Here is a 12044-nt window from a genome sequence, read left to right on the forward strand (position 1 = left end):
ATTCACATGGAACATCAGTTCAATGTTTAGTAACAATCATCGAAATCTTACAGCATACTTGAGATTTTTTATCCTTAATGTTTCAAGTTTGAGATATTTGAACTATTTTTATTATTATTGCGAGTGTTATACTACTTAAGTGGATTTGTTCGACGGAAATTCAAATTAGTTGAACAAGTCATGAACATTTAATCCGGAATGATCAAACAGAAAAAAAAAAAAATACTATAATTATAAAGTAACAGAAATTTGCCTTTGGATAATATGGCGGGATCATATGACCCGTCAATTTCATTTGCTCTCTGTTCAGAATCATTACAAAAATAATGAAATTACTAAGACATGGAACACAAATCTTTAAAGATTTGGCTCAATTTATATTATACATCAGATTCCTCTCTAGGATACGACATTATATCGATTTTATTCGCGATATTATATTTTACTCAAAATTGACTTAGTGAAATTATCTAGAAGTTAGAATTGACGAACTTAATGATAGAAAGCCCTTTGATATATGAGGAAACATGTCTCCATAGTCAGGGGCGGATCTAGCATTATATTATAGATGTGGGTTCGTTTGAACCCATAACTCCTTGCCTAAATTTGTTTTTTTTTGTATAAAACCTATTAGAGCTTGAATCCTGAATTCATAGAGTTAAAATCTTGGATCCGCTTCTGTCTGTAGTCATGTCCACATGAGGGGCTCCCACACTGATCCAAAGTTATTGTTATCATCTAGGAAACTCATGTTGTTCTGAAAGCTATGTGGGATATTATTAGTGAAACTTTCTAAATTAGATTGTTGTTGAGGTGATGCTTGTGGCGAAGATTGATTCATATCCATGCAAATTAGGGCCATGAGATTAGCTTGTTGACATTGCATGTTGACAACCTCAGCTTGTGCCTTTGCTAATTGTGCTTGTAGCTCATTCACTTGTTTTTGAAGTTGGCAAATTGCCCCTGCACAACCATACACTGGATCTCTCAGTCTTGCATTGGCTTCATACACCATGCTGCTTACAGCATCTGCTCTTTGAGATTCTGGCAATTCCTAAACAAGATTGAAAATTTAAAAAGTTAATGATGTTTAGATTTCATAATACAAGTGAAAAATTATAATTGCTAAAAATCATTCCACTTGGCAAATCAACTAGTAGTAATAGTTAATTATAATGAGAGAGACATTACGGACTCGTTTGGTATGAGGGATAAGGAATAATTAATCCCGAGATTAAATTTGAGATGAGTTTATCCTATGTTTGGTTGGGATAAAATCGTGGTATAACTAATCCCAGAATTAGTCATCCCGGGATTATAGTATTTTTTATTCCTATGAGAGGGTGGGATAACTAATCTCATGATAATTAATCATGGGATAACTTGTTTACCAACCAAACGACCCCTAAGGGTTTTGATTATTTTAGCTCAAGAAGTTATGAATACTAAACTTAAAAGTTATCATCAAGGGTAGTAGTGATCAGATGGATGAAATTCCTTCATCCTTGACTAAAGGTCTCGGTTTCGAGTTCTAGGATGGGAAAACCCCATATATGAAGCACTTCTGGCCCTCATATGCAGCATGAATTTGGATTAGTCGGTTCAGCGGGTTCCAAATACCATATAATTATACCAAAATTACTTTGAAATATTAAGAGAAGTCAATGTATATGACCCCAAAAAAATTGGAAAAGGAAATGCAGGTACATGACTAGAGTAGCAATATAAGAAAGAAAAGACCTCCTAATGATAAATAAAGGAGATGTGGTTGTTGCTTCTCATTATAGTCATAGATCAATTACCTAAAGCCTTTGAATGCGTCTTGGCTCGAAAAATCAATTCCATACACTAATAAGAAATGCAATATTATTGGTATATCCCTATCAACTTCTTCGGTCTATTTCAACAATCTTTTTTTTTATTTCTCACCCGCTATTCGGTACCCACATTGGGGCCCGACTAATTCGGATTCGCGCCGGGAAGTCACACACTGGGGGTAAAGCACTCCTTAACAAAGGCGACTCCATACCCAGAGGCTCGAACTCGAGACCTCGATCTAGTTAAGGATGAAGGAGTATTTGCCACTCCACCACAAGCCTTGTTGGTTATTTCAACAATCAATTAGCGTAGCTTTTCAAATTGCAACAAGAAATTACTACCTATAAATACTACTATACGTCAAGTCTATAACAAGTCCTCCAAATATTGACATATTATTCCTTATTACCACCATAGAATTCACTGAATTCTTTTTTCGTGTAAAATATACTATAAAAGAAGTATGCTAGATTTTTTAACGAAATATCCTTTTTGATGGACTGAATAGACCCCTACCCATTTTTTTTCTCCAAAATGAATTATGTTCATAGACACTAAGAATCTAATAGAAATATTTATACTTCCTGTTTGTTTTAAATTGTGTACCAGGTGAATTGTCTTATTTTTCATGTTGCTAATTTTGCTTTTATAGACGGTTCAAACTATAATTATCTCTTATGTAACCTGATAATAGTGTAAAACCTCAGAAAATAAACTCTATATAACTCCGAATAAGTTCACTAGAAGTACATCTCGTGAAGTTGAAATAATCTACTAGGGAAACTTTTTTTTTTAAAAAGGAATGAAAGAAGGGATATTATCACTTTTAGCCCGCGTCAAAAATTATTTATATTTGGTAATCGAAAATATGTATAAAATTTGTATAATTTTTGTGTATAACATATATATAGTGTCATTTTCACAAGAAAGAAAAGGTGAAAAAAAAGGTACGTAACTAGAATAGATATTTACCTGCAAGAACTTGATAATGTTACTAGCACCAAAGACACGATGAGCAGTAGTGAACTTGATAGGATCATTGGGAGGAAAATAAGGTGCCAATACACATTTGTCTGCACATCTCCGCCGTAATATTTTACAGGCGGCGCAAGGGCTGACCACCACCATCGGCGGTGGTGGTGGTGGAGAGTTAGGAGAAGAAGACGATGACGACGGCGGCGAGACGGAGCGAGAGGATGATGGTGAAGTACTTATGACTGTTGCCTTTGTCTCACTGGAGTACTCCATCTTTTTTTCTCTCTTTGTAGAAATGTGTAGAAGTTTAGCTAAGGAAACAAAGGAATACTTGGGATGCTCTAAAATGGAGTGAACTAAGGATATATTTATAAGCCAAGGGAACAATATAGTGGGAGCGGGGATGATGTCATAAATAAGAAAATGACGTCAACCTCCTCTTAATTTTTTCTTTTTATTATTTTTATAATATTTATTTACACTATCAGGTTATCCAAAAAATATTTACAACTAGTAAATCTAACCAAATGGTGTAAAAGTTCCATAAACTGACGGTTTATTTAACTTAACTCTAAATTTACTAATTGAAGAATTTTCAACTAAAAGGTAATATTGTAGGTAATTGTACATAATAAAATGAGTTAATCATAAAAAGATTAACATAAAAAGAGAAGTTTTTTGTTTGGTTGCGTGGTTGCGGCTATCTTCCGTTTTCATTGGTACTACTTCTATATATGAGTTCGTTGCTTTTTGGTTTTTGCATGTGAAAACCCCAAAACTAGCTTTGAACGTAGTTTAGCCGATTTCTGAGAATTATTATATTTATTTTTGGTAAAGGGAATTATTATATTAATCAATCTGGGATTAATTAAATGGTTGTTGTAAATCAGCCTAATGCAAAAATATTAATCAAGCCAGAAGATATTGCGAACCACTAAAGAGATTACAAATCTGAACTTCTTCTTCGTTATTCCTACATATATGGCAAATTAAATAATCTTCCTCTTCTTGACTTTGGTTTTTATGATGAATATTATGTTGAGATCGTGGAAAAATTATTGCATGGAAAGTCATGATTAAGAAATGAGAGTAAAAGATGGGGTAAGTCTTGGAAGTGCTTCCTAACGACCGAGCCATCCTTAGTCTAACATTAATCAAAAAAAAAAAAAAACAGTTTGGTGCACAAAGCATCTCGTATTCACGTACGACCCAGAGAAGGGCTACACCACAAGGTATGTGACATAAGCGGCCTATCTTGATATAAAGCATAAGCATCAGTGACTGATACCATTGCTCGAACCCGTGACCTATAGTCTAACATTAATTATTTTTTAAAAAACAAACCAACACACAAGAAAATTAGACAATAGAAGAAAGGAGAAAAAAAAAAAAAAAATCAAAAGTTAGGTCTTACACCTTTTGATGGAAAGTTACGAACACAAAAATTCAAGCATGAGTCATTTTGTATTTTTTTCCCGTATTAGCTAGTGCATGATCTGTCAAAAGAATTTACATTTTATTCATTTGACGAAACTTTTAATCGCTCGGTATAAGTTGATCAACTCCAACATTTACCTATCATTTTCTTGTGAAAATAATAGTTGGCTGAGTTATTTAATTTGGTTAAATAGTTTATACGCCTGTCAGTATATAGAACTTAGACTCATATAAAACATGCAATGCCTAATAATAATGATGTGAAACTCTGAAAAAATAATTTAGCCCAATTTCTCACTATCAGTTTAAAAATAATCTTCTGGAAAAGTGATTCGATGTTGCACTTGTATTCAATCATTAATTATTCTACCACCTCTTCTGCTAACTACTAAATTGGTTAATCTTATGATATTAATGAATTTTTTTATATATAGCATATTTATTTTAACTCGATTTGAAGAAATTGGATATATAAAAAAAAAATTCATCTCTCCTTGGGAAAAAATATCTCCAGCTTTCTTGGACTTGAGTCGGTCCAAAAGGAAGTCAAGGGTGACTAAAGATTAGTCTTAAAATAGAAAATACGATCGATTACTTTATAACCTAACTAATAATCCAGAATGGATGTTTTTCTCTCTTTTTCCTTCTTGATTGAAATAACAAGTAAAATACGCCGAAAAATAGACCTTATCAAACTTCACTATTTTGACACTAACTTATCCTCTTGCAATTAAATCAAGCCACATGTAACATAATTTAATTTCAATGTGGAAAGCAGGTGAAATTGATAATTAATCACGACTTAGTGGTGCAGATCTAATTTTACAAAGCATGTTTTCTATTCTTAGAATAATTGTTCTATAGATGCTTAGGAGATTATTTGATGTAAATCTTGATTAACCTTAGCTTCTTCATGTACGTGTGAACATTTAGGTATCTCTTTTAAAACGGTTTAGCTATAAAAACTAAATTCAAATATTCAGATTCAAATATGAAAACATAAATGATTAGTAGCAAATTTATATTCTTGATGTAAATTTCCGAGACTACAATATACATATGGATATGTATAATAAAAGATACTTCCTCTATCCCTATTTATGTGATAATTTTCGCTTTTCAGATTAAAATTTCTTAATTTTGACCATGTATTTGAAAATCTTTATATTTTTCGAGCTAAAATTTACATATTTAGAAACTATGCAAAAAGTATTATAAATCACAATATTTAGTATTTAAAAATATTAAAGACACATAAAAAATTACGGTCAAAGAACAACTCGATTGACTCTCGAAATTCCAATACTGTCACATAAATTGGGACAAAGGGAGTATATACAAACCAATAAGGGTTGCGCTAGATTGGTGAGTACTCTTTCACTCTTAATCGAAGGTTTGGGTTTGAGCCATGAGTGTAAAATCACTTTTCTTAGGGAGCGTTTTGCCTTCCAACGTGAGAGACGAATTCGAATTTAATCGAATCCAATATAACCATCGAATTATTTAACCAAAATAATTTTTTTGGTCAAAGTTAATATTATACTAAATCGGGTTTCTAATAACCAAGTTACTTCACTTTTCCAAAAACAAAAGAGTAAAAAGTAATTGAAATTTAATACTATTCAATAAACAAAGGAAAAGAAATTTTATTGATGATTGTTGTTTCTTCCCAAGAATTTGCGAGTAAGAATCCTCAGTCAAGTAGAGAAGTAAAAGTAAAAAACTGATTGCACATATTCGTGAATTTCTTGATGGTACAAAGTAAGATAAAGGGTGCTTATATAAGGATACAATATAAAACTGTTTTTTCCTAATTAATTCCTATCCGTTACTAACATTAACTGCATAATTACCCATTACTCAAATTATTCGTAACGGTTAGGGTAATAATAAACAATCGCGTATAATCAGGGACAATCCTCTTTCCATATTCGTAACTGCCGATGAATCTTCCTTTTCTTTAGTCTTCATACATCCCGTGCCTACCTTTTCCATTTATTAGATACAGTATTTTTTATAATTAATATAATCCGTAGGTGTTTTAACTGTGCCTCATCATTCTTCTTTATTGACCTCATTATGCCACCTGTCAACGTTCCGTTAATCCACGCGTCATCTATTTTTTTCACCAATACACGAACACCAGATAAAAAATATATATTACACGAAAGGATGATAATTGATAAGAGGTTGGCATTGTGGGTTGCTACAATTAGTGAGACAGAAGCATACTTCCTACTACCTTGACCACCATTTCACTACGTGTCTAGAAATAGAGAATGACAAAGAAATATCATATCCTTCTTGTGGCTGGTGGGCTATGTGTTTGGGGTAAGAGACAAAGGTCAGCTCGTTTGGCACATGCTTTAGAAAACATCTTTTTAATTTTAGCTCCATTTCTTTGGCTGATTATGACCTTTCTTAACATTATTTTAATTTAGTAATTAGTTCACAAAGTATGAAATTTTCTTTTGTTAGCTTATTCACATTACTGATCTTAAGCTAGAAGAAAGACGGACGGTTATGGTTCAATTTATGATATATCCTCACATATTAATACAGAAATTAATTAAAGTGATGTAAACTATAAGAGTTCATACAATTAGACCTAACTTAGGTCGGATTATATTGAGGCCTATAATAGTAGTTGTTCACTACGTTTGATATTATTGACCAATCATGTTTCCAAGTTCTGATCAAGACCAAGATTTTTTGTCGCAATACTTTATGTATGCTATATATAGATCATATCGTATAGGGTGTGGTAATAAACAATATATTCAATAACAAATAAAGGGGGAAAAAAGAAACAAAAAATGCTGTTGGCTAGCTAGTTTTTTTCCATGTGAACTCACAAATGATTTCGCACTGTTTACACTGTCTATTGGAAATAACCTCTCTGTCTTGTTAAAGATAGGAGTAAGATTTGAGTACATACTACCCTCCCCAGACCCCACTTATAGGACTACACTGGGTTTGTTGTTGTTGTTGTTGTAATTGACTTTTAATTTTGGAAATATCTTTTAAAGTATTTTTAACCATTAAATTTTTTATTAGTAGTCGATTTTATGTAACTTTAAATATTCAAATTAAATTAAAAAATGGAGATATCATCAGACTTCACACAAAAATATTAGATGTTTGACCCTCCTATGTTTTCTGGAAGAAGCTTTATTTTTTAGCATATATATTGTTGACATGTAATCAGCATAGCTAATACGTTTAAAGGTATGTCTCTTATTTCTAACTTTTCAACCCAATTATAGAAAAATATACAAAACAAACTTTATTAGCTTATTTAGTGGAAGCAGTTGGACTACTGTCATTCCATTCTCCACTGCAAAGTGAAAATAGGACAGAAAAATAAAAGAAAATGCAGCCTCCAATTTAGTCTTTTCCGTGTGGACCTGGTTAAAAAGAAACGATATATAGATGACAGTTAAGAAATACTTATGCACATTAATCATTTTAAATTAAGAAATTTATTTATTTAAACTGATAAGTAGTGTACTATAATTATTATTTTAGCTTGTTCAGTGTTTAATTCGACATGTTCCAATAGATTGATATGTACGAGACATTAGTTAATTCTCGAGCTTTTAACCAATGTAGTGAAACTTTTTAGAGTACTACAACCAATCAAATTACACTGATTGTATGAATTTTTTTACACCTAGTATAAATCTACTTTTTTTTATTTATTTATATTTTTGGCTAAAAAAAAAAACAATTCAAATATATTTTATTTTTAAGAGAATGCCACATGGAAAAGAAATTCACATGGCAGCATGTGACTCTCACGTCTATCAAGTGAGATTGTTCCGGAGGGTCAAGACTATCAAATAACCAAGTATAGAAGGTAATTAGGACTATAAAAAGCTTAGCCGTGTACTCGATAAATTGTACCAAATTTAAGGAATAACGTGGTATTCTGCGTTTAGGTTATTTATCTACACTCATTGGGATCAGAGGCGGGCCTACTCTTTGGATAGGGGGTCATTGCCACCCAATAATTTCGAAAATATATATATATATATATATATATATATATATATATATATATATATATTGCCACCCAATAATTTCGAAAATATATATATATATATATATATATATACGTGTATATATATATATATATATATATATCTTGAAACAGATATATATTTTGATGGGCATCCTAATATTCAAATCTTAGGCAGTTACAATGGTCGATTTGGAGGGCACAACTTGACTTTCAGTATGCTGCCTGAGTTCGATTGCTACTCTAGCATTTGCTCAAATTTTATTCGATAGTGATGTTCTAGCCACTTTCAAATCCTGGATTCCCCTCGATTTCTTGAAGTTGGATTTCAAATTAATTTAACTCAAAACTAAATAGAAAAGAAAAGTCTAGATGAAGGAAGTCTAGACTTGAAAATCATCAAAAGAGAATATGGTCAAGAATTACAATAGTGGAGGCCACCATGTCATGAGACTGTGGACCAAATGCCTTAATTACACGAATGTCTTCGTTTTTGTACTTAATTTTCCTTTCAAATAGACTTGCTATTTCCTACTAGAGTAATGACGTACTGCATATGGAAGTTATTGTTTGTCAAGAATTAGAATAATGACGGATAAATTGTACCAAATTTTCCTTTCATTGAATTAAAGTTATTGTTTTATCTCATTTTCTTAACAGCCATGAAATTATTAGGTTAGGAACTAATAATTACAAGCATATCATTTTTCTTGCATATGCAATCTAGAATTTAGTTAATGAAATCATCTCTTAATTTAAAAAAACAATATATAGTATAACTATACACAAAAACAATAATATTAAGAATTAATAATAGCAAATAGGCGCCGAATGCTCATAATGAATCTCATAGTAATATCTTCGTGGGACATTTAACAATTGGAAGACCAAAACAAGAAAATCTTTGATAATTTATAATCCAAACCTTTCTCTTTTCATCAAGAACTGAATTCAAAATTTATTTAAGAAAATAAAACAACGACTAGGCTGCACACTCAATTAATATAGTACTAGAAAACGGTCTTTATCTAGAATATTGTATTGACCAAATTAAAGGAATTCAATTGGCTTCCTTTACTGGATTTATAAATGTACTATATGTAATTTTTGTTTTCTAATTAGGTGAATCATCTGTCAAGTATTAAATGTGGAAAAATGAAAAGTATTTTGTGTACGACAATGGCTAAGACCGAACATTCTTGACTATACGTACTTCTTCCGGTCCAAAATAAGTAATTTTTTGGATGTTTTCACACAGATTAAGAAATTTACCTTTTAGCATTAATTAGCAATAGGATTGACCATATTAACCTTTACTATCTCACATAAACACTCCTAACACATATTCCAACACTATTTACTCCAAGGACAATGTAGGAAAAAAATAATTAATTCATTCTTGAAATCTGAAAAAATCACTTATTTTGGACCACAAGAAAAAGGCCAAAAACTCACTTATTTTGGACCGGAGGAAGTAGTTATTACGATCGCTATCAATTAGCTCAACCTAAGTTGTGCACCTAATTAATACTGTATAGAAAGACCAATGAATACTTACTCCATTAATACTTAAAAGAATACTACCTAGTCATCTTCCACGTCTTCATACAGGAATTGTTCCATTTAATTTCATGTCAAATACGTATTATCTTACGTATCCAATTGTCTAAGGTCTTCATTATTGTATTAGCCATAAAATTCAAGTGCAATGTGTTACATGACCTTGTGAAAAAGATGCAAAGGATTCATTAAGATCTGAAATCAGTGGCCGAACCATTATAAAAGTCAGACAACACAACTCACGACTTTCAACTCGAATCCAGTTGTTTATCCGCTACATGAATTTGTTACGTGGTTTATAGATAAGCGAACCGATGTGATCCAAAAATGATAAATAAATAGGATTAAAGACAAGACTTAGCGTAAAATCAAAGCAAATGGCGGCTCTTGCGCTCTGGGAGCGATGCCTCCGAGGACATAAATAATAGCAATATAAAACGGAAAGTAAAATTGTATTCTTTAGCTTGAGAATGAAGTGCAGCATAAGTTTTGCCCAAAATTTTGTGTCCTTACAATCGTTGTTAGAAATCATTATTTATAACTATACCTAGGAAACAAGATCCTAAGATCAAGCCCCTCTTAAATGACAATAAAGTGGGCCATTGAAGAATGTATAACGGGAGGTCATAAATGCCACAATTGTCTGCAACGAGTGTCTATTCAATACTAGGGAATAATCTTCATTAAATGTCATCTGGTGACATACGTTCAACCCGCTCCCGTCGATTATGCTTCCTTCGGGGTCAATCTGATATCAATTGCAGTTGTTGTTCCCAGTATTTAGTTCTTACTTGATTTGTCTTCCGCATGTCTCCAATTCCACGTGTCACGTTATCATTTAGTCATTTAATATAAACCAATTTTACCCTATACATCAAAACGTCTAAATTATGAATTCGTCACTATTTGAAAATAATTAATCACGTCGATTGCTTTTCAGAAAAGCAAAGAAAGTACATGTAATTAATTGTAAGCTCCTTTTTTCAAGTGTATCTCAAGTCTTCACTACTGTCTAATTACATCATATATAGTATATCAACCGTCAATTCTTTTGATTTAAATGCTAACTGCATACTAAAGACCTCATCCACATTGGCAGATGACATACATGTTCAATATGGTTCAATTGTGCAAGTTGAATAATAAAATAATGAGAGGCGGCTCAATGAATTTTGTGACCTAAAGCCAGTTTTTGATAAAAGGTCGTAAAATGTTATTTATTATTTTTCAATCAATCTTTTTCTTCATGGACGATCTAAAATCCATATATTATATCTTCGCTAAAATAGTGTTGATAATAGCTATGATTTTATTATTTTTAATTTTAAAAAAATTATTTCAATCGAGTCAACATTAGAGAAATCGTAGATATTATTTTCTGAGATATATACATCATGTAATAGTTTTCGGTTCCAAATTTGTGTAGATCAACGTATGGCCAAAAAGAATTAAATTCAAATTTAACAAAAATCAATATGGAATTATACTATTATATTACTACCATGTATAACTATATTTGTAAATTTTTGGCCAAAATTTCACGGTATAGCCAGTTTTCGGACGGGTCAATCAAAAATAGCCAGCGTTTATCAAGTCAATGAAAAATAGCCACCGTTTTGCTACAATAGAGACAGGTCCAGCATAATATACTGGAGTTCGGTGCACTTGTGTATGAACTCCAGCATATTATGCTGGACCGGTATACTTTGCTGGCTCCAGTATAATATACTGGAGACTGGAGCGCTGGTGCTCCAAACTCCAGTATATTATACTAGACCATTATACTTGCTGGAACTCCAGTATATTATGCTGGAGTTCTAGTGTATTTATGCTGGAACTCCATCATATTATGCTGGAGTTCAGCATACTATCCTGGAACTCCAGCATAATATGCTGGAGTTCAAGTATACTTATGCTGGAACTCCAGCATAATATACTGGAGTATTTTCCGGGTTTTGAATAGTGTTTTCGCTCAGATTTATCTTTACATAAAAAGTGGCTAAATTTCGATTACTTTTGAAATTGGGCTATTTTTGAACGACCAGTTGTAAATTTGGCTATTTTTAAAAATCACCCGTAAGGCCGGTGAAGCAGTGACTTTAGGCCCCAAGATTTTAAAGACCCTCTAGCCGGCACTGAAAATAATCACCACATACAGGTTGATTAAAATTGTATTTAGATTGATCATGTTGTCTATTCAACAAACATAATCTCCACCCTCACACCTCCCCTC

At 32.1% G+C, this 12044-nt stretch overlaps 1 protein-coding gene across 1 annotated transcript; it reads right to left on the bottom strand.

Moving 5' to 3' along the window:
• On the bottom strand, positions 265-3128 carry LOC109234942 (LOB domain-containing protein 1-like). The gene is made up of 2 exons (XM_019400981.1): positions 2791-3128; positions 265-1054 (listed from the first exon to the last, which is right to left on the bottom strand). The coding sequence occupies exons 1-2, from the start codon at positions 3064-3066 to the stop codon at positions 689-691; spliced, it is 642 nt and encodes a 213-aa protein (XP_019256526.1). The 5' UTR covers positions 3067-3128; the 3' UTR covers positions 265-688.

Source organism: Nicotiana attenuata, chromosome 11 (assembly GCF_001879085.1).
Source record: "Nicotiana attenuata strain UT chromosome 11, NIATTr2, whole genome shotgun sequence".
In the NCBI taxonomy this organism is placed as follows: domain Eukaryota; kingdom Viridiplantae; phylum Streptophyta; class Magnoliopsida; order Solanales; family Solanaceae; genus Nicotiana; species Nicotiana attenuata.